The sequence below is a fragment of the Pseudophryne corroboree genome, chromosome 1, assembly GCF_028390025.1.
Source record: "Pseudophryne corroboree isolate aPseCor3 chromosome 1, aPseCor3.hap2, whole genome shotgun sequence".
Taxonomy (NCBI): Eukaryota; Metazoa; Chordata; class Amphibia; order Anura; family Myobatrachidae; genus Pseudophryne; species Pseudophryne corroboree.
In genome coordinates, this window is record NC_086444.1 from 733,239,291 (window position 1) to 733,263,477 (window position 24,187).

General features: G+C 44.1%; 1 protein-coding gene across 1 annotated transcript; it reads left to right on the top strand.

The window, feature by feature from the left end:
- The first annotated feature begins 954 nt into the window (after positions 1–954).
- LOC134909319 (mpv17-like protein 2) lies at positions 955–24,187 on the top strand. The gene is made up of 6 exons (XM_063916075.1): positions 955–1,060; positions 1,685–1,941; positions 11,333–11,494; positions 11,953–12,029; positions 14,299–14,427; positions 23,715–24,187. The coding sequence occupies exons 2-6, from the start codon at positions 1,755–1,757 to the stop codon at positions 23,823–23,825; spliced, it is 666 nt and encodes a 221-aa protein (XP_063772145.1). The 5' UTR covers positions 955–1,060; positions 1,685–1,754; the 3' UTR covers positions 23,826–24,187.

Below are 24,187 nucleotides of genomic sequence, written 5' to 3' on the forward strand. Positions count from 1 at the left end.
CTTACCTACTTCCTGGCTGCTCTTTCCGGGAGAGAGCAGCCAGGTAGGCTAAGCAGGGGGGCGGGGCAGGACAATGACGAGCAGAGGGGGCGGAGCGGAGGCAGTAAGTGGGCGGGATGGAGGCGGTTCAGGGCATGGTTACAGCGGGACGTCATTTAAGCCACGCCCTGCGCTCTGTAATGCCGCTATTACCGCCATTATACTGCAGGGTGTGTGGCTATAATTATACGATTCAACAAGAATCGCGACATCGACTGGCCGGAACACGAGCTTTACTCACAAAGTGGACGGCCGGGCAGGGGGGAATTTAAGAATCGGGAGACTTGCCTGCTTTTCCGGGGGGCCAGGAAGGTCACCCGGTTTTCAGGCAAGTATGCAATTACTTTAAGATTATTTTGTTTACTTCTGTTCATCCTGATTTGTCTTTAATTTTTAACAAAATCCCAGGTCTGACCATGTATGGGGTATCGGTGGGCAGGGCTATGGCAGTGAGCTCCCTTAACCACAACCCCTGCCCTGACACCTTTTTCCTGCCGGCACATTGACTCTTTCATCCTAAGGATGGGCATCAATGTTTTTCTTTCAATGGTAGTGTTTTTAGCATTTAATAGTGCCCTTCCAATGTTTGTCACCATCGAATGCTAATAATTTGATGGTGTTCCGATGGTGGCTTTTTTTTTCCTGACTCTCCTGGTTGTTGTATTTGTAACAAGGAAACTTCCTAGGTTCGTTGGAGGATATCTGACTCTCTCTCTCTCTCTCTCTCTCTCTCTCTGTTTCAGACATGAACCTACTCAGTCCCCTCACTCCCTCCCCTCTCTAGGCTGCTGCTAGGCAACAGGGCCCAAGGCTATCTCTGATTGGCTCTCACTTACTCAGAGAGCCAATCAGAGCACAGTCACTCACACAGCAAATGGTTGTGTCTGTTCCCTTCAGTGATCAGGATCAGGAAGTGACAGCACGAGAGGGCAGTAGATAACTTCCGCCCTTACACAGACACACATTGAGCTGAGGAGGATTCAGAGGAGACAGAGTGATTTCACTGTTTATACCAGCTCAGGTAAGTAGTAATAATAATAATAATAATAAGTACACAATACAAACAGCCACATACTGTTGTGAATGTGACATACAACAACATTGATTAATAAGAGAACTGATTTCTCCCTGCGCTGTTTAAGAAGCAGCATGGCAAAAATTCAAATAACTCCAGCAACTCAATTTAAATAATTATAAAAAAATCAATAATGACCAAATTGCTGTATAGCTAGCACATAATTAAAAAGCAATAGACTAATACAGTTAACACTTCATACTTAATTTCTCAGGGAGGTGGATCTTATATATTTGTGTATACACCAATAAATGTTTTTATCTGTCCATGATATTTTTAAAAATCTACTGTAAACCGTGACTATATATTTGGATTATTCCCAATGCGGAGATTCTCATTAATACAGTCTTTTAAAAGTTAGCCCCGTATAGTCTATTTCATTCATAAACCATACAAACTCTCCACTGTGGGCGCAGTAATATTTGCATTACTAGTTGCAACCAGTCTTTGGATAGGAAGTCACATAGCTGGAATATAATGTAAATGTAGAGGCGCTACATGCTCCTGACATACTATCTTATTAGTGGATGTTATTTCTTTTATTACAATATGATTTTTTTTGTCCTGTAGGTGAGCTCTAGGCATTGCTGTCCTAGCTCCATGTGGGGCTGTTGCCAGTGGTTGGTAACGTTTTGGCAGGATGCTTCCCCAGGGTAGATTACTGCTGGCTCAGGTCTCCGGCTATTGGAAGCCGCTCTTCAGAGGCCGATTTCTGCTGGTTACTAACACGGTCAGTTGTGGAGCACTACTTGGCATTGGTGATACCATCCAGCAGACTCGGGAGCTACGAAGAGATGCCAACAAACAGCGGGACTGGCTGCGGACAGGTAAAGATGATTTCAATTTGAGATTACCTTTTATATATTGTTATGTTCTTTAATTTAGAGACCCAGCTATCTGCAGATTTTTATAATCAAAATCTGTAGGATCTGGTCCCTCTAGTGATATCAGCATCAGATTATTAGTATCCCTTTTCCACTGCACAGGTTATTGCTGGGTTTAACCGGGTTGCGGATTGGAGGGGGAAAGGGTCCTTGAAAAACAACCAGGTAGCCTGCTGTGTAAACCGTGCACATAGAGAGAGAGAGAGAGAGAGAGAGAGAGAGAGAGAGATGGATCACATGCATTTGGAGAGGATGTCTTCTCCAAGTGCTGGCAGAACAGAACAACTGCACATAAGGGTCAGTATGGGGTGGATCCAGCATTTTGGTGGAAAAGGGTGTTGGGATCCAGTCTCTAGGTCGACCACTAGTGGTCGACAGGGTCTCTAGGTTGACATGTTCTAGGTCGACAGGTCGACATGAGTTTTTCACAATTTAAAAAAAATATATATATTTTCATACTTAACGATCCACATGGACTACAATTGGGAACGGTGCGAGGGGACACATTGCACCAATTGGGGTTCCCGTTAACTCTACGGAGACAACGACACCAAAAAAACATAAAAAACTCATGTCGACCTAGTTACTGTCGACCAATAGTGGACGACCTAATTACAATCTACCTTCCATACCACACCCAGGGTGTTAGTGTGCTCTGCTTCATGCCATCCTTAAACTTGTCTTACTTATGTTTAAAGTAGAAAATCCTCTCACATTCCGCTGTGCTTACAGGTATAGCCAGTCCAACAGCAGCTCGTTTTGCTAAATTTGGAAAAGATTCTTTGAGCTTAATTGAAAATTTCTGCTTTATTTGTTTTGAAGCTCAATTTTAGATTGCTGGACTTCCATTTTTCCAGTATCCTCAAAAATAATTTCACAAGTATCTGTGTGGTACATAACTCTTTTGTCCTTTTGTGGATGATATGAAGTTAGTGATCCAAAATAAATGGGAGACACATCTCCAAATTTCTCTCACTGACGAGGACTGGGTTGGACCGGGCTATTTACAAATGATATAACATACGGTCACTTTTTCTTCACTATAAATAAATTACATTAAAAAAGTCACATGCCTCATTTTGATCATGGCTCTTTGTATTGAAAACTCTTGAAAAGCAGAATATGATTGGCAAATCTTGCTTCTAGGTGGTTAACAACTGTGTCTATGTACAGTATATGCCATAGCTATTTGTCTTAAACACATTAGCATTGGTATCCGAAAAATATATTCAAATGTCTGACCATTCACCAGCTAGATGGCTGTTTTTAAAATGAATAGCAGGGGCGGATTGGGATGGAAAACCAGCCCGGGAAATCTATGAAAGCTGGGTTGGGGCGGTGCATGTCAAGGAGGACGGGATCCATCTTCGTAGGGCCTGAGTCAGATGCAGTTATGGCCTTCCTTGCGTCTTTTGCTACAGTTGCGTCAGTGACTTTATGCTAATGCCGCTACAGTGCCTTTCCTGGTGTACATGTGTGCATCCAAATGTGCAAGGACTGAAAAGTCCCCTGTCAGTGTCTACAGACCCTGCCCGGGGCCACTGCTTACGACTTCCGGCACACCCAACTTTCCAGCCCAATATGCCTTTGCATACACTACACATTGCTTTACAGTACACTACATCTCAATATCCTATCATTTACACTGCATATTACTAACAGTCCACTGTACACTAATTACACTGCATATTACTAACAGTCCACTGCACATTACTTACACTGCATATTACTAACAGTCCACTGTACATTACTTACACTGCATATTACTAACAGTCCACTGTACATTACTTACACTGCATATTACTAACAGTCCACTGTACACTACTTACACTGCATATTACTAACAGTCCACTGTACATTACTTACACTGCATATTACTAACAGTACACTGTACATTACTTACACTGCATATTACTTAGTCCACTGTACATTACTTACACTGCATACTACTAATAGTCCACTGTACATTACTTACACTGCATACTACTAACAGTCCACTGTACATTACTTACACTGCATATTACTAACAGTACACTGTACATTACTTACACTGCATATTACTTAGTCCACTGTACATTACTTACACTGCATACTACTAATAGTCCACTGTACATTACTTACACTGCATACTACTAACAGTACACTGTACATTACTTACACTGCATATTACTAACAGTACACTGTACATTACTTACACTGCATATTACTAACAGTACACTGTACATTACTTACACTGCATACTACTAACAGTACACTGTACACTACTTACACTGCATATTACTAACAGTCCACTATACACTACTTACACTGCATATCACTAACAGTCCACTGTACATTACTTACACTGCATATCACTAACAGTCCACTGTACACTACTTACACTGCATATTACTAACAGTCCACTGTACATTACTTACACTGCATATTACTAACAGTACACTGTACACTTCTTACACTGCATATTACTAACAGTCCACTGTACACTACTTACACTGCATATTACTAACAGTCCACTGTACACTACTTACACTGCATATTACTTACAGTCCACTGTACATTACTTACACTGCATATTACTTGAGATATCACAGAGTACAGCCCGGACATGGGGACCAAGCAGCACACATACTGCACATTAAGCTCATGTTCCCAGATTCCTCATCCTCTGGGGAGCAGCACATAAAGGGTCTGAGCAGCACAATGCTATTCAGTGGGGAGCCATTGTTTAGAGGACCTTGATTAGTGGGAATGGGGACTGGTGAAGGACGGATGGAAGTGGCGGCCATCTTTCTTTGGCTTCATTGAGCTTCTGCGCATGCGCAGTAACTCTTTGTTAACGCTGCCAGATCAGAGCTGGACTCAGATCATGGCGGGGGTTATGAGGGACGGCCACTGAGGGGACAAACTTTGTCAAACATATGAGGCAGCACATCTGAAAGCATCAAAAATGAAAATTGTATGTTCTCATATTTTTGCTTAAACAACACTCACCAAGGATTCTCTTAAAGACTGTACAGCAAAGTCAACAGACAGCCACATAATGTCGCTAGCCATTTTGCGTTTATAATAATAATAATAATTTTATTTCTCTGACGTCCTAGTGGATGCTGGGGACTCCGTAAGGACCATGGGGAATAGCGGCTCCACAGGAGACTGGGCACAACTAAGAAAGATTTAGGACTACCTGGTGTGCACTGGCTCCTCCCTCTATGCCCCTCCTCCAGACCTCAGTTAGAATTTTGTGCCCGGCCGAGCTGGTTGCACACTAGGGGCTCTCCTGAGCTCTTAGAAAGGAAAGTATAATTTAGGTTTTTTATTTTCAGTGAGATCTGCTGGCAACAGACTCACTGCTACGAGGGACTGAGGGGAGAAGAAGCGAACCTACCTGCTTGCAGCTAGCTTGGGCTTCTTAGGCTACTGGACACCATTAGCTCCAGAGGGATCGAACACAGGCCCAGCCTCGGTCGTCCGGAGCCGCGCCGCCGTCCCCCTTGCAGAGCCAGAAGCAAGAAGAACGTCCAGGAAATCGGCGGCTGAAGAATCCGGTCTTCATTAAGGTAGCGCACAGCACTGCAGCTGTGCGCCATTGCTCCCCATGCACACCACATTCTCCGGTCACTGATGGGTGCAGGGCGCTGGGGGGGGGGGCGCCATGGGCTGCAATAAGAGTACCTTAGCTTGGCAAAAAAACACATAATATAGTCAGTAAGACTATATATGTGTAAAATCCCCTGCCAAAAATATCCTGAAAAAAGCGGGAGAAGTCAGCCGAAAAGGGGGCGGGGCTATCTCCCTCAGCACACTGGCGCCATTTCCTCTCACAGCTCCGCTGGAAGGACGCTCCCAAGGCTCTCCCCTGCAGTTTCCAGGCTCAATAGGGTAAAAAAGAGAGGGGGGGCACTAAATTTAGGCGCAAACTGTGTATTATAGCAGCTATAGGGGAAAAATCACTGTGTGTAGTGTGTATCCCTGCATTATATAGCGCTCTGGTGTGTGCTGGCATACTCTCTCTCTGTCTCCCCAAAGGACTTTGTGGGGTCCTGTCCTCAGTCAGAGCATTCCCTGTGTGTGTGCGGTGTGTCGGTACGGCTGTGTCGACATGTTTGAGGAGGAGGCTTATGTGGAGGCGGAGCAGGTGCCGATAAATGTGATGTCACCCCCTGCGGGGTCGACACCTGAATGGATGGACATGTGGAAGGAATTACGCGACAGTGTCAACTCCTTACATAAAAGGTTTGACGACATAGCAGATGTGGGACAGCCGGCTGCTCAGCCCGTGCCTGCCCAGCCGTCTCAAAAGCCATCAGGGGCTCTAAAACGCCCACTACCTCAGATGGCAGACACAGATGTCGACACGGATACTGACTCCAGTGTCGACGACGATGAGACTAGTGTACATTCCAATAGAGCCACTCGTTATGATTACGGCAATGAAAAATGTGTTACACATTTCTGATATTACCCCAGGTACCCCAAAAAAGGGTATTATGTTTGGGGAGAAAAAGCTACCAGTGGTTTTTCCCCCATCTGATGAATTAAATGAAGTGTGTGAAGAAGCGTGGGCTTCCCCCGATAAAAAACTGGTAATTTCTAAAAAGTTACTAATGGCGTACCCTTTCCCGCCAGAGGACAGGTCACGTTGGGAGACATCCCCTAGGGTGGATAAAGCGCTCACACGTCTGTCAAAAAAGGTGACACTACCGTCTCCGGACACGGCCGCCCTAAAGGAGCCTGCAGATAGAAAGCAGGAGGCTATCCTGAAGTCTGTATATACACACTCAGGAATTATACTGAGACCGGCTATTGCTTCAGCATGGATGTGCAGTGCTGCAGCTGCGTGGTCAGATTCCCTGTCGGAAAACATTGATACCCTAGACAGGGACACTATATTGCTAACCGTAGAGCATATTAAAGACGCTGTCTTATACATGAGAGATGCACAGAGGGATATTTGCCGGCTGGCATCTAGAATAAATGTAATGTCCATTTCTGCCAGGACAGGATTGTGGACTCGGCAGTGGACAGGAGATACAGATTCTAAAAGGCACATGGAAGTTTTGCCTTACAAGGGTGAGGAGTTGTTTGGGGATGGTCTCTCGGACCTCGTTTCCACAGCGACAGCTGGGAAGTCAGCATTTTTACCCCATGTTCCCTCACAGCCAAAGAAAGCACCGTATTATCAGGTACAGTCCTTTCGGCCCCAGAAAGGCAAGAGGGTTAGAGGCGCGTCCTTTCTGCCCAGAGGCAGAGGTAGAGGGAATAAGCTGCAGCATACAGCCAGTTCCCAGGAACAAAAGTCCTCCCCCGCTTCCTCTAAGTCCACCGCATGACGCTGGGGCTCTACAGGCGGAGCCAGGTACGGTGGGGGCCCGTCTCAAGAACTTCAGCGACCAGTGGGCTCGCTCACGGGTGGATCCCTGGATTCTACAAGTAGTATCTCAGGGGTACAAGCTGGAATTCGAGACGTCTCCCCCTCGCCGTTTCCTCAAATCTGCCTTGACGACAGCTCCCCCGGACAGGGAGGCGGTGCTGGAGGCGATTCACAAGCTGTATTCTCAGCAGGTGATAATCAAGGCACCCCTCCTTCAACAAGGACGGGGTTACTATTCCACAATGTTTGTGGTACCGAAACCGGACGGTTCGGTGAGACCCATTTTAAATTTAAAGTCCTTGAACACTTATATAAGAAGGTTCAAGTTCAAGATGGAATCGCTCAGGGCGGTGATTGCAAGCCTGGACGAGGGGGATTACATGGTATCACTGGACATCAAGGATGCTTACCTGCATGTCCCCATTTACCCTCCTCACCAGGAGTACCTCAGATTTGTGGTACAGGACTGTCATTACCAATTCCAGACGTTGCCGTTTGGTCTGTCCACGGCACCGAGGGTATTTACCAAGGTAATGGCCGAAATGATGATACTCCTTCGGAAAAAGGGAGTTTTAATTATCCCGTACTTGGACGATCTCCTTATAAAGGCGAGGTCCAAGGAACAGTTGTTGATCGGAATAGCACTAGCTCGGGAAGTGCTACAACAGCACGGCTGGATCCTGAATATTCCAAAGTCGCAGCTGGTTCCTTCAACGCGTCTACTGTTCCTGGGGATGGTTCTGGACACAGAACAGAAAAAAGTGTTTCTCCTGGAGGAGAAGGCCAAGGAGTTGTCATCTCTAGTCAGAGACCTCCTAAAACCAAAACAGGTGTCGGTGCACCACTGCACGCGAGTCCTGGGAAAGATGGTGGCTTCTTACGAAGCAATTCCATTCGGAAGGTTCCATGCAAGGATCTTTCAGTGGGATCTGTTGGACAAGTGGTCCGGATCGCATCTTCAGATGCATCAGCTGATAACCCTGTCTCCAAGGGCCAGGGTGTCGTTGCTGTGGTGGCTGCAGAGGGCTCATCTTCTAGAGGGCCGCAGATTCGGCATACAGGACTGGATCCTGGTGACCACGGATGCCAGCCTTCGAGGTTGGGGAGCAGTCACACAGGGAAGAAACTTCCAGGGACAATGGTCGAGTCAGCAGACTTCCCTACACATAAATATTCTGGAACTAAGGGCCATTTACAATGCCCTAAGTCAGGCAAGACCCCTGCTTCAACACCAGCCGGTGCTGATCCAGTCAGACAACATCACGGTGGTCGCCCATGTAAACCGACAGGGCGGCACAAGAAGCAGGATGGCAATGGCAGAAGCCACAAGGATTCTCCGATGGGCGGAAAATCATGTGTTAGCACTGTCAGCAGTGTTCATTCCCGGAGTGGACAACTGGGAAGCAGACTTTCTCAGCAGACACGACCTCCACCCGGGAGAGTGGGGACTTCATCCAGAAGTCTTCCAAATGATTGTACACCGGTGGGAAAGGCCACAGGTGGACATGATGGCGTCCCGCCTCAACAAAAAGCTAAAAAGATATTGTGCCAGGTCAAGGGACCCTCAGGCGATAGCTGTGGACGCTTTAGTGACACCGTGGGTGTACCAGTCGCTTTATGTGATCCCTCCTCTCAAGGTACTGAGGTTAATAAGAAGGAGAGGAGTAAGAACTATAATCATTGTTCCGGATTGGCCAAGAAGAGCTTGGTACCCAGAACTTCAAGAAATGATATCAGAGGAACCATGGCCTCTGCCGCTCAGACAGGACCTGCTGCAGCAGGGACCCTGTCTGTTCCAAGACTTACCGCGACTGCGTTTGACGGCATGGCGGTTGAACGCCGGATCCTGAAGGAAAAGGGCATTCCGGAGGAAGTCATCCCTACGCTGATTAAAGCTAGGAAGGAGGTGACCGCAAATCATTATCACCGCATATGGCGAAAATATGTTGCGTGGTGTGAGGCCAGAAGGGCCCCAATGGAGGAATTTCAGCTGGGTCGATTTCTGCACTTCCTACAGTCAGGGGTGACTATGGGCCTCAAATTAGGTTCCATTAAGGTCCAGATTTCGGCTCTGTCGATTTTCTTCCAAAAAGAACTGGCTTCACTGCCTGAAGTTCAGACGTTTGTTAAAGGAGTGCTGCATATTCAGCCCCCTTTTGTGCCTCCAGTGGCACCTTGGGATCTCAACGTGGTGTTGGATTTCCTTAAGTCACATTGGTTTGAGCCACTTAAAACCGTGGAACTAAAATATCTCGCGTGGAAAGTGGTCATGCTGTTGGCCTTGGCTTCGGCCAGGCGTGTGTCAGAATTGGCGGCTTTGTCATGTAAAAGCCCTTATCTGATTTTCCATATGGATAGGGCGGAATTGAGGACTCGTCCCCAATTTCTTCCTAAGGTGGTATCAGCTTTTCATTTGAACCAACCTATTGTGGTGCCTGCGGCTACTAAGGACTTGGAGGATTCCAAGTTGCTGGACGTAGTCAGGGCCCTGAAAATCTATGTTTCCAGGACGGCTGGAGTCAGGAAAACTGACTTGCTATTTATCCTGTATGCGCCCAACAAGCTGGGTGCTCCTGCTTCAAAGCAGTCTATTGCTCGCTGGATCTGTAGTACGATTCAACTTGCACATTCTGCGGCTGGACTGCCGCATCCTAAATCTGTAAAAGCCCATTCCACGAGGAAAGTGGGCTCTTCTTGGGCGGCTGCCCGAGGGGTCTCGGCTTTACAACTTTGCCGAGCTGCTACTTGGTCGGGTTCAAACACATTTGCTAAATACTACGTTTGATACCCTGGCTGAGGAGGACCTTGAGTTTGCTCATTCGGTGCTGCAGAGTCATCCGCACTCTCCCGCCCGTTTGGGAGCTTTGGTATAATCCCCATGGTCCTTACGGAGTCCCCAGCATCCACTAGGACGTCAGAGAAAATAAGAATTTACTCACCGGTAATTCTATTTCTCGTAGTCCGTAGTGGATGCTGGGCACCCGTCCCAAGTGCGGACTTCTTCTGCAATACTTGTATATAGTTATTGCTTTAATAAGGGTTATGTTATAGTTGCATCGGTCTTAAACTGATGATATGTTGTTTTCATACTGTTAACTGGGTAGTTATCACAAGTTATACGGTGTGATTGGTGTGGCTGGTATGAATCTTGCCCTTGGATTAACAAAATCCTTTCCTCATACTGTCCATCTCCTCTGGGCACAGTTTCTCTAACTGAGGTCTGGAGGAAGGGCATAGAGGGAGGAGCCAGTGCACACCAGGAACTTAATTCTTTCTTAAAGTGCCCATGTCTCCTGCGGAGCCCGTCTATCCCCATGGTCCTTATGGAGTCCCCAGCATCCTCTACGGACTACGAGAAATAGATTTACCGCTAAGTAAAATCTTATTTTTTTTATTGAGAAGTATAGAAAAAAATATTAAGTCAATTCCCACACTTCACTTCCCATTACCCGGTTACCCATAAATACATTGCTACCTGTGGCTCCTTTTTCTCTAGCGACAACTGGGAACATCGTGGAGACTAACACTACCATCCTCCCAATGTATAAGTCTCGACCTAGCCATCAATACCAACAAAGATTTACAGACAAGCCAACTTAGTATTACCCTGGTGTGCACATTAAGTGGCTATTTATGAACAACATTATCTTCTATACACCAGAAGTCCCTTGTCTTCATTTTGTGTTTCCATATGCAATTACTGTGTGTGTGTGTGTGTGTGTGTGTGTGTGTGTGTGTGTGTGTGTGTGTGTGTGTGTGTGGTGTTTTTTTTTTTTTATTTATTTAATTTATATCTTTCTGTACAATATTGTTGATAAACAATGTATAGTTTGTACTAGCGCCAATTACCTATCTATGATTGATTGAAGCAATGAAGTGATTGAAAGTGATGGAACCTGAAAATGCAGGTGCTTTTGTATAGCTATTTGTTTGCTCTGCCACCTCTGCTTTCCTTCCTTGCAGGTCGGATGTTTGCTATAGGCTGCTCAATGGGTCCGATGATGCACTTCTGGTATTCGTGGCTGGATAGGGCCTTCCCTGGTCGCTTGGCCAGAGTTGTTTTGAAAAAGGTGCTAATTGATCAGTTGGTGGCCTCTCCTTTTCTTGGAGTATGGTACTTTTTGGGTAAGTACGATTGTTGGAGTTAAAGGGATATCTAAATATATATGCATGTGCAGGGTTCTAAATGCCGGAGCTTGGGATGTCGGCAGTCAGAATACTGACTGCTGCATCCCGATGGTGACAAGGTAGGTATACTCATCTTTCCCCAATGGCCCCTAACCCGAACCCTCCCTTCTCGCAGCCTAAACCTAACCATCTGCCCCAGCCCGCCTCCCCCCCCCCCCCCCCCCAGCAGCCTGACTCCAACCCTCCCTGGGGGTGCCTAACCCTAACTCTCCCTCCCTGCAGCCTAACCCTAACACTCCATTACACAGTTGCTGAGTGATGCATTCTGGTAATCGGGGAGGCTTTCAAGCAGACGCCTTATTCAGTAGTTGTCTTTGTACTTTAGATTTGCTCCAAATAGATATGAACTTGAAGAAACGGCAGTTCTACATTACAAATCTCCTTTATGTTGACAGGTATGGGCACCATGGAGGGACAGAGTCTGGATAAGAGTTGGGGAGAGTTTAAAGATAAGTTTTGGGAGTTCTACAAGGTGAGAGCACAATAATGATTGGAATATTGTAATCTTATTGCCTTTTAGTTTCTGCATTTCAGACAATGTGCTAGAAGTCATTAGATAATAAGTGAACAAGTTATAAGTCATTTGCTCATAGATGTCAGCAAACAGACATAGGGGTAAATTTACTAAGGTGGGAGATTTTTAGAACTGATGATGTTGCCCATGGCAACCAATCAGATTTTACTTACCATTTATCTAGCTGCTTCTAGCAGATAATAGATATAATCTGATTGGTTGCTATGGGCAACATCAACAGTTCCAAAAATCTCCCACCTTAGTAAATTTACCCCATAGTCGGGTATTCAATTAGCTCCGACAATTTCGGAGCTATCGAATTCCCCCTCTGCGTATTCAGTTGCGGGACGTTTTTAAGGCATTTTGCCAGTGCATTTTCACTTTTTTTTTTTTTTTTTTAATTTGTGATAAGGCATTGATGAAAAATGCCTCAATCTGCAAAAATGGCCCGTGTTTCTGCTGGCTCAGATGAGAAAACATGTGGATTCACAGATCTACATGTTTTTAGCTCCTGCTAAATTATTCGCCTAGGCGACAAAATGACCCTGCTATTGAATAGGGTGAATCCCCATTCGCCCTAAAAAAGAGTGAAAAGTGCAGTTTTTTGCCTAGGTGAAAAAACAGCTCTAAATGAATACCCCCCTTAAACATAGTATGCAGCTCTGTTTGAGGATGCAGTAGACCTGTATAATGTTTCATCTCTTTATAAATCCAAATGCAAGAAAGTCTAATCTATGCCTGTATAAATATAACCTTTTTATAATACAAATAACATTGATTATTAATTGAATTAGAAAAAGGACAGCAACATTATGCTTCAAGCTTTAATAGCTAAAACTAGGATGTACTGTACCAAACATAGATGGTGTAAAATTAGGGACCTCAAGACAGTTAATAAGATGGATAAGCCCAAAAGTCTAAGGGCCGAATTCAATTAGTAAAAAACGAGAATTTACTGCGAATTGCGGTAAATTTGTGAAAAGGCCTATTCAGTGGTCAGCGAAATGGGCTTTGTGGTAATTTTACCACAAAATTATAATTCACCAACCCTGAGCAGGTGATAAATCTGGGGAAAATCCCTATTTTAAATACAAAAAAAAATGAATGAATGAATGAATGAGTAATTAGGCACTTAGAAGTTTTTAATTGTCAAATAATAATAATTATATATATATACAGGTTGAGTATCCCATATCCAAATATTCCGAAATACGGAATATTCCGAAATACGGACTTTTTTGAGTGAGAGTGAGATAGTGAAACCTTTGTTTTTTGATGGCTCAATGTACACAAACTTTGTTTAATACACAGAATTATTAAAAATATTGTATTAAATTATCTTCAGGCTGTGTGTATAAGGTGTATATGAAACATAAATGCATTGTGTGAATGTAGACACACTTTGTTTAATGCACAAAGTTATAAAAAATATTGGTTGAAATGACCTTCAGGCTGTGTGTATAAGGTGTATATGTAACATAAATGCATTCTGTGCTTAGATTTAGGTCCCATCACCATGATATCTGATTATGGTATGTAATTATTCCAAAATACGGAAAAATCCCATATCCAAAATACCTCTGGTCCCAAGCATTTTGGATAAGGGAGACTCAACACATATATATATATATATATTTCAAAATAGCAGCCATTTGACCAACTTTCAGTACTTTGTTTTTTCCCTGCGAAAACAGGACTTCTCTACAAACTAGATTTGAAAGCGAGCCTTCTTTTCCAGATGTAATATGTAGATTATTTTGTATTTGTGCTGATCAACTGTTTCCAAGGAGACACTATAGTTCTAAATTGTTTGTTTTGAGTATATATGTATCACGGTGACCATTAACATTCCCACCATTAAATGTAGTGCTTGGAGTCACTCACTGTTGGAGTTCTGTCACTGTTCCCCAACATTCAATGCTTCATATTCTCCCAAAAAACACTTCTTCTTTCTACCCTTCCAGATTCCCAACTGATCCAGTACTCTCTTCTACATCCGTTAGCCTCTCTTTTTCCCTCATAGCCCCCAGGACTCCATGTTTGGGGTCTTGAGGACAGAGTTTGAGAACCACTACTACAAAACTTTGCGTCCAAGTTGAAATTCCCTTAAAAAATATTCAGTTACGGACAATGTTACAATGTTATTTATATGTATTGATCTATAGGCTGTGCTGTAAATTGCATTACACTGTTGTGTTGTGTTAACACATTTCCCCTTTTTTTTCAGGCTGACTGGATGGTGTGGCCAGCTGCACAAATGATAAACTTCTACTTCTTGTCACCCAAGTACCGTGTCATTTACATTAATGTAATCACAGTAGGATGGGACACTTACCTTTCCTACCTGAAACACAGGGTGAGACATACATAATGTCACTATGCATTTTAGTAAAAAAATAATTAGTTTAAATAAATATAAATAAATAAATAAATAATTAGTGCTTGCTTAACCAGAACATGGCACTGGCTCTCTACTTCTAATGTATAACAGGTAGGGTCAGTTCATTTTATTACAGGTAGGGTCATGATTTATTATATTGTATTTTATTTTTTTTCTCCTTCATCCACTAGGGGACACTGGAGTATATATGTTAGGGTATAGACGGTGATGAGTGAGGCCTGGCACTTTACATTTAATAAGAATTGTAGCTGGTTCCTCCTCCTCTATACCTCAGAAGACCTCCATTTTAGATTAGTGCCCAAGGCAGTGGGGTGCACAGAGTGCTGTCTCCAGCCCTTTTTTCATATCCATTGGAATGCCGTCGGAGGGGATCCGTCGCACCCCACGAGGCTTAGAGCCAGGTCCCTGGCCACAGGATTAACGGACCCTGAGGCCTGGCCACAGCTGCTTGCCCACCCGCCCATTGACCGGCTTAGGCAGTGGTAGGTATAACCCGCCACCTGCGATTAGCAAGGGTGGTGGACAGGTTAGGTGGTGGTTTCTAAGCCTATTAGCACCGCGCTAAGGCAGGTCAGGCAATCAGTACAGCCTGTCCTTAAACAGCAGTACGGCTGGTGTAAGTAACATGGCAGCATGACATTCAAAACCCGAGTTCACTCCCGGCAATATATTTAAAACTAATAGTTATCCGACTGGGGAAGGGGCTTTACGGCAGTGCAGCCATTGCCGCACCCCCACACCCGGGGGCTCCCAGCTGTCAACACAGGAGCTCCCCTTTCTCACTAACCTGCAGCCCAGGAGGAGATTTCCCTCCTGTGTTAGTACGTGCCCTCCTAAAGACACCCACCATTTTCAGCAACACAGCGTTGCCACAACGGTTCCAGCTACAACATGGACACTCTCCGGCCGCTGCAATACCGCTCAGCGATAGTCGCGCCACAACCAGCCAAACTTGGCAGCCCACAAAGAAGTCCTCTTTCTTTTTTTTGTACAACAGGTTTACAGTAAGCAATTACTGACTTCAGGGTGCACCACCAGTTTAACTCATGGTGGCACTTTGGCCGAGATATTTGTTATATACTGGTTAATATAATTATTATTTATGATTTGACACCAGTGCGGAATCAAACCCACATTTGTTTGCAGCCGTTATTACCGCCAATTATCTAAAAACAGTGGGCATCACGCTGGGGGCGGGGCTTAGCAGCGTCGCGGTCACTCCCGCACCCCTGCTTTGATGGGAAGAAAGCACTTGCCGTATGGCAGCTCCCTTATGGCCGGTCATACCGCAGGCACGGTAGGAGGCTGGACACTGCCTCTCCTTCAGTAGCGCGCGTACCCAGTGCAGATGCAGCCACTCTATTCTGTAACATAACACAACAGTTTCCAGCAGACCTGGGAACTTTATTAAAGCAATGTGTGACCACTGGTCGGTAATACAGGATTATAGCAACTGCCCTGATGGGATAGTGGTAGAGTATTGGTTTAGCACAGCGGTCGCCAACCCGTCGCTCGCGAGCGACTGGTAGCTCAGCACCGCTTCCTAGTTGATGAGGAGAGTCCACTGGCAGGCAGCCACAGAGCGTCTCCTTGCTCTGAAGTAAGTACCCACGGCGGCACTGCTGACATTTCCGACCACGCGCCGAGGGGCCATTTGAAATATAGTGCGAACCGCCAGCCAGTCAGAGCTCACACGCCAGCTCCTGATTGGCTGGTGGTCCGCACCATATTTGAAATGGCCGCGCGGAGCGCGGTCGGAGATGTCAGCAGCGCTGCCGTGGGTACTTATTTCAGAACGAGGAGACGCGCTGTGGCTGTCTGCCAGTGGACTCTCCTCATCTCCTCCCCTCAAACACATCGGCGGATGCGGGGGCAGCAATTGTGAGCACTGCTGTGGGTGAGGTATTATTTGTGTATCTTGCACTGCTGGGGGGGTAGCATTATTTGTATCTGGCACTGCTGGGGTGCATTAACTGTGTATCTGGCACTGCTGGGGGGCATTAACTGTGTATCTGGCACTGCTGGGGGGCATTAAATGTGTATCTGGCACTGCTGGGGGGCATTAAATGTGTATCTGGCACTGCTGGGGGGCATTAAATGTGTATCTGGCACTGCTGTGAGGAGCATGATTTGAGTATCTGGCACTGATAAGAGGCATGATTTGAGTATCTGGCACTGATAAGAGGCATGATTTGTGTATCTGGCACTGCTGGGAGGGTATGATTTGTGTATCTGGCACTGCGGAGGGGCATGATTTGTGTATCTGGCACTGCTGGGAGGGGCATGATTTGTGTATCTGGCACTGCTGGGAGGGGCATGATTTGTGTATCTGGCACTGCTGGGAGGGGCATGATTTGTGTATCTGGTACTGCGGAGGGGCATGATTTGTGTATCTGGCACTGCTAAGGGGCATGATTTGTGTATCTGGCACTGCTGGGAGGGGTATGATTTGTTTATCTGACACTGCCGAGGGGCATGATTTGTGTATCTGACACTGCCGGGGGGCATGATTTGGGTATCTGACACTGCTGGAGGGGGGGGGGGGGAAGCATTATTTGTATCTGGCACTGCTGGGGTGCATTAACTGTGTATCTGGCACTGCTGGGGTGCATTAACTGTGTATCTGGCACTGCTGGGGGGCATTAACTGTGTATCTGGCACTGCTGGGGTGCATTAACTGTGTATCTGGCACTGCTGGGGGGCATTAACTGTGTATCTGGCACTGTTGGGGGTTATTAACTGTGTATCTGGCACTGCTGGGGGGCATTAACTGTATCTGGCACTGCTGGGGGGCATTAACTGTATCTGGCACAGCTGGGGGGGGCATTAACTGTGTATCTGGCACTGCTGGGAGGGGCATGATTTGTGTATCTGGCACTGCTGGGAGGGGCATGATTTGTGTATCTGGCACTGCTGGGAGGGTATGATTTGTGTATCTGGCACTGCTAAGGGGCATGATTTGTGTATCTGGCACTGCTGGGAGGGTATGTTTTGTGTATCTGGCACTGCCGGGGGGCATGATTTGGGTGGGTATCTGACACTGCTGGAGGGGGGGGGGGAAAGAGCATTATTTGTATCTGGCACTGCTGGGGGGCATTAACTGTGTATCTGGCACTGCTGGGGTGCATTAACTGTGTATCTGGCACTGCTGGGGTGCATTAACTGTGTATCTGGCACTGCTGGGGGGCATTCACTGTGTACCTGGCACTGCTGGGGGGCATTCACTGTGTATCTGGCACTGCTGGGGGGCATTAACTGTATATGGCACTGCTGGGGGGCATTAACTGTATCTGGCACAGCTGGGGGGCATTAACTGTGTATCTGGCACTGCTGGGAGGGGCATGATTTGTGTATCTGGCACTGCTGGGAGGGGCATGATTTGTGTATCTGGCACTGCTGGGAGGGTATGATTTGTGTATCTGGCACTGCTGGGAGGGGCATGATTTGTGTATCTGGCACTGCTGGGAGGGGCATGATTTGTGTATCTGGCACTGCTGGAAGGGGTATGATTTGTGTATCTGGCCCTGCTGGGAGGGGCATGATTTGTGTATCTGGCACTGCTGGGAGGGGCATGATTTGTGTATCTGGCACTGCTGGGAGGGGCATGATTTGTGTATCTGGCACTGCTGGGAGGGGCATGATTTGTGTATCTGACACTGCTGGGAGGGGCATGATTTGTGTATCTGGCACTGCTGGGAGGGGCATGATTTGTGTATCTGGCACTGCCGAGGGGCATGATTTGTGTATCTGGCACTGCTGGGGGGCATTACTTGTGTATCTGGCACTGCCGAGGGGCATGATTTGTGTATCTGGCACTGCTGGGGGGCATTACTTGTGTATCTGGCACTGCTGGGGGGCATTACTTGTGTATCTGGCACTGCTGAGGGGCATTACCTGTGTATCTGGCACATCCGGGAGGCATTACTTGTGTATCTGGCACTGCCGGGAGGCATGCCTTGTGTATCTGGCACTGCCGAGGGGCATGATTTGTGTATCTGGCACTGCCGAGGGGCATGATTTGTGTATCTGGCACTGCTGACGGGCATTATTTGTGTATCTGGCACTGCTGAGGGGCATGACTTGTGTATCTGGCACTATGGGGGGGGGCATTACTGTTGCAAGGCCAAACCCACTTTTGCGAGCCCACACCCACTTTCACCGGAATGTGCGCGGGGGTAGCTCTTCCAGAGGTTTTTTTTTTCAGAAAGTAGCTAACACCCCAGTTGAGGTTGGAGACCACGGATTTAGCATGTATATACTCTAAAAGTGTATGTTTCTGTTTTTCTGTAAACATTCCAGTATATGTAGAGGCTGCTAAACACTCTCTTAATGGTGTTGTAACTCCCACTGAGATGTGTTGTTAACTTGGCTGAATGTTATGTTACTAACTAACTATAGCACTCTGGTTTTTCAGTGTCTGAAGTTAGGCTTATTGCTGTAGCTACAATATTTTTCTATTGGCATGAGGGTAGCACCAGATGTAAGGTGCACTGTATAACTGCATGGGAAGTCTGCAGCATATTTTAGAGGGCTTTACAAGATTATAGTAGACCCCTGTGTCCAATATGGCCACGTCTCCCTGAACACACCTTATCTTGTCCGTTAGAGCATTTGCATAGTAGAATACAACACAGCACAAGTTTACAGTGCCTGGTTCCTTCACGCAGGTAACAGGGTCAGGCCTCATTACCGCTGTACCTGGATGCCCACCGGGGAATACCAGTTGTTGTAGGCTATGCTCTGCTTAAGCATTGCCATATGCCTGTGGGCTAGTACAACCCTATCTCGCACCTAGGTCTCAATGAGACCTTAGGGCAGAGCTGGCCAAACCAGTCCTCGAGATCTACCAACAGTTCACATTTTCCAGACCACCTAGCTGGTGCACAGGTGTAGTCATTACTAATTAAGATGTGATGCATTCATTCCTAATTGACAATTCTACAGGTCTCCAGGAGGCCTGGAAAACATGAACTGTTGGTAGATCTCAAGGACCGGTTTGGCCAGCCCTGCCTTAGGGGTACAGATTACGCTGCTGCCACTGCCCCAGGAAAACTCTTTACATGCGTAACCCGTTTAGGTTTTGTTTTTTTATTCTTTTGTGACAAATGGAGGGGAAAGGCCAAAACCAATGTTGCTTAGGTAACCATGGGTTCTTAAGTGGAGTACACATTATATTGTACAATGGGCCTAATTCAGCATGGATCGTTATTCTGAGAAACTGCAGTTGTCTTCGAGTAGAAAGGTGTCGCCCCGACAGGAAGAAAAACTGCCTTGTGCAAGTTTGCGAATGCATCGCAGATCGCTATCCATATACAGATGCATATGCAATTTCCAGAACATTGAAGATTTTTTGCCGTCTGATGCTGCAACTAATCTGAGACAGGCTGGAAGTGGTCTGCGCTGATGTCTGACCCTCCCCAAAAAACGCCTGGGCACATCTGTGTTTTTTATGACACACCCAGAAAACATTAGGTTCCCGGCTAGAAATGCCAGCTTCCTGTCAGTCAAACAGTGGCTACATTGCGATTACGATCTTTATGCATTTTCTGTCGCTGTTACCACTCGCACATGCGCAATGCGAATGCTACGCATGCGCAGTTGTATGATAATCGCTCAGTTCATGAATTCTCTGAATAGCGATTCATGCTGAATTAGGCCCAATGCTCTCTTGAGATGTGCTCTAATTCGCAATGAGGAAACATCCAATATTGGATGTACACACTATACTCCATGCAATCCTCACTGTTTATCTGTCCTAATCTTTCTACTTCCTACGTTATGTGTTTTATTTTATTTTTTATTTCCACAAACGTAGATCCAGCTGTGGTGGCTACAAGGTAACCTTTGTGGGGGGGGGGGGGGGGGAGCTTTACCAGCTGTCCTCAGCAGTATGGGTGCATAAGCCCCAGGTTAAAGCATTTCAGCAATCATGTTTAAAGTTATAATGTCTTTTAAGTTAGAGGAACTCCCGCACCAGATTGTAAATTAGTGATCCTTTTTAGGGAATATTTATAATATAACATATTGTGCTGATAAATATTTCAGCACAATTGTATTCAAGTGGTGCTGCTTGTTGATCTGAATATATGAATATGTAGAGACAAGAAAAAAAGCCAATCAACTTTATATAGCAGCACTCATTCCCTAAGTTCTTTTTTCATAGCAAATGCACTTTATTAAATATATTAATAGAAATAATATAAACTTGGAAAAAGATTCTCAATACCCATATGTGATGTAAGTGCCTTTATTACTATCACATATGATGTATTATATGTCCCCTTATAGCAAAGGGGACAATTGAAGTGAAATGTTAAAACAATAGAGATAGAATAACGTGTAAGAAAAAAAAAAAAATAATTATTATATGTGTATGGAGATAAATTTAAAAGAAAATGCTGATACGCTGTCTTGATTGATAAATCAATAAATGCCTGTGGTTAGAAAGATTGTCAGATAATTTATTTAATTTATTGAAACAACCACTGACTCCTTTTGGCCAGTGATGTTTGTTAAGGGTTACAAAATGTATCAGTGTTGTAACAATTCAAGTGCATTCTCAATTTTATGAATCATAATGCAACATTTGTTGCTATATGGTGATGCAAAAAGAATGTTAGGGACAACACTGCATATATCCGGATGACAGTTTATCTGTCTATTTATCTATAAATTTGAGGCTGTTATTGCCTTAAATAATGCCGGTATATGATTACACACTGACAAATGGTAATTTGATATTGGGTATTAAAAATTACCCCTGTTGGAATGTATGCTCACTAACTACTACTCCTAAATTGGTATCCTGCTTATCACAGCAATACCTGGGATGATGATTGTAATTTAATGCTGTGCTGTTTTAAGAATGAGCCTGCTTGAACACCTCTTTATGAGATTCTATAAGAGGGGAATGTAAAGTAAATATATGCATATTAATGCTGCTGCAAAAATTGCTGTTTAGACATGTGCAGCTAATCCAGGCACATATAAATCTCGATTGGTAATTTCATCCTTTTTTGACCCCTGTGTAGTTCTAATGATATGTGTTCACAATAAAACAGGGGGGAGCATGCCAAATTATCTTCTATATGATTTATGTATACGTTTAAATACTACTACAAGTATGCTGTCATAGATGAACAGTTAATCCAAACCTATGTAGTTTCCAGATAGATAGTTGTATCATTACATAATCGCTGTTGGTTGTTGTCCCAGTGACATGTGTTCACAATAAATCAAGCATGTCAGAATTTTCAAAGATATAGATGGCTTGTTTGGATTTCCCGTGTATACATATAACAATTCAGGTCCCTCTTACTGCCTGCAAAGTCTGACTGGTATTGCCATGCAGCACAGGTACACATTGAGATTTACCCCTCTGGTATGTATAGTAGAATTAGTTGCAGGCAAGTAGCTATTACTAAGAGCAAACACTCCTATCTTCTATATATATTTTGCCAGCATGTATCTATTGGTCTAACAAAGCCCTGACGAAGCTTAATAAAGTGAAATGCGCATCGGCTCAGCTGTGCGCTGTCAATAGAAATATTACCATGTATTAACTACCTGTGCATATTAGAATATTAGGAAGGGTTATTTGTTAGACCAATAGATACATGCTGGCAAAATATATATAGAAGATAGGAGTGTTTGCTCTTAGTAATAGCTACTTGCCTGCAACTAATTCTACTATACATACCAGAGGGGTAAATCTCAATGTGTACCTGTGCTGCATGGCAATACCAGCCAGACTTTGCAGGCAGTAAGAGGGACCTGAATTGTTATATGTATACACGGGAAATCCAAACAAGCCATCTATATCTTTGAAAATTCTGACATGCTTGATTTATTGTGAACACATGTCACTGGGACAACAACCAACAGCGATTATGTAATGATACAACTATCTATCTGGAAACTACATAGGTTTGGATTAACTGTTCATCTATGACAGCATACTTGTAGTAGTATTTAAACGTATACATAAATCATATAGAAGATAATTTGGCATGCTCCCACCTGTTTTATTGTGAACACATATCATTAGAACTACACAGGGGTCAAAAAAGGATGAAATTACCAATCGAGATTTATATGTGCCTGGATTAGCTGCACATGTCTAAACAGCAATTTTTGCAGCAGCATTAATATGCATATATTTACTTTACATTCCCCTCTTATAGAATCTCATAAAGAGGTGTTCAAGCAGGCTCATTCTTAAAACAGCACAGCATTAAATTACAATCATCATCCCAGGTATTGCTGTGATAAGCAGGATACCAATTTAGGAGTAGTAGTTAGTGAGCATACATTCCAACAGGGGTAATTTATAATACCCAATATCAAATTACCATTTGTCAGTGTGTAATCATATACCGGCATTATTTAAGGCAATAACAGCCTCAAATTTATAGATAAATAGACAGATAAACTCATCCGGATATATATGCAGTGTTGTCCCTAACATTCTTTTTGCATCACCATATAGCAACAAATGTTGCATTATGATCCATAAAATTGAGAATGCACTAGAATTGTTACAACACTGATACATTTTGTAACCCTTAACAAACATCACTGGCCAAAAGGAGTCAGTGGTTGTTTCAATAAATTAAATAAATTATCTGACAATCTTTCTAACCACAGGCATTTATTGATTTATCAATCAAGACAGCGTATCAGCATTTTCTTTTAAATTTATCTCCATACACATATAATAATTTATTTATTTATTTTTCTTACACGTTATTCTATCTCTATTGTTTTAATATTTCACTTCAGTTGTCCCCTTTGCTATAAGGGGACATATAATACATCATATGTGATAATAATAAAGGCACTTACATCACATATGGGTATTGAGAATCTTTTTCCAAGTTTATATTATTTCTATTAATATATTTAATAAAGTGCATTTGCTATGAAAAAAGAACTTAAGGAATGAGTGCTGCTATAAAGTTGATTGGCTTTTTTTCTTTTCTCTACATAAAGTTATAATGTCAACATGGTTAAAATGCTTTAAGTGACATCACTACCTTGTCTGCATTTCCTTGCTGACATTCTGACTGTCGACTGTCTCCCCAATGTACATTCTAGGCTGCCTTCATTCCATAGTTTGGACTGAAGAGTTCACTTTGTATAGAATAATAACTTGGATATGGATGTAGACCTTAGATTTTGATTTCTTTAATTTTATTTTACAAATCTAGTAATTTTGATCATTTTCTGTTTGTGACTTGCAGACTGAAGACCCTGCTGCAAACATTGACAAAGATGGTAGAAAAGTTTGTGCCTCTGACCAGCTCTCCAGTAATTCCCAACATCTACCAAAGTCATTGGATGAAAATGTTTAAGGAGAAGCAAATGACGGATCTGTGCCTTCTGCATTGATCACTGCTGTACCAGGCTGACACACTGCCTGGTGTCTCCTTAATTTACTACACCTTTATTACACTGTTCTGCAGAAACCTGACTGATTGTTAATAAGTGGAAAACAATGGTTATGGTGATGTTGTAGTATGATTATGTTGGGATACATATATAAAATGTATCTGATAAGCAATGGTAACGGAGTGGGGCTTGTGCAATTATGGCCAGTGCCTCTGTTTAGAATTATTTCAATATTTTAAATTCTAGCTGTAAATTTTTGTATTTAATTAAATGTGATATATTGTGTGCACTGAAGATGAAATATCTTTGCACATAGAAGCTGCTA

Coding starts and splice junctions, on each gene's coding strand:
- LOC134909319 (XM_063916075.1), top strand. CDS start 1,755: ATGCTTCCCCAGGGTAGATTACTGCTGGCTCAGGTCTCCGGCTATTGG. Junction 1,942..11,332: donor GCGGGACTGGCTGCGGACAG/GTAAAGATGATT, acceptor CCTTCCTTGCAG/GTCGGATGTTTGCTATAGGC. Junction 14,428..23,714: donor TTTCCTACCTGAAACACAGG/GTGAGACATACA, acceptor TGTGACTTGCAG/ACTGAAGACCCTGCTGCAAA.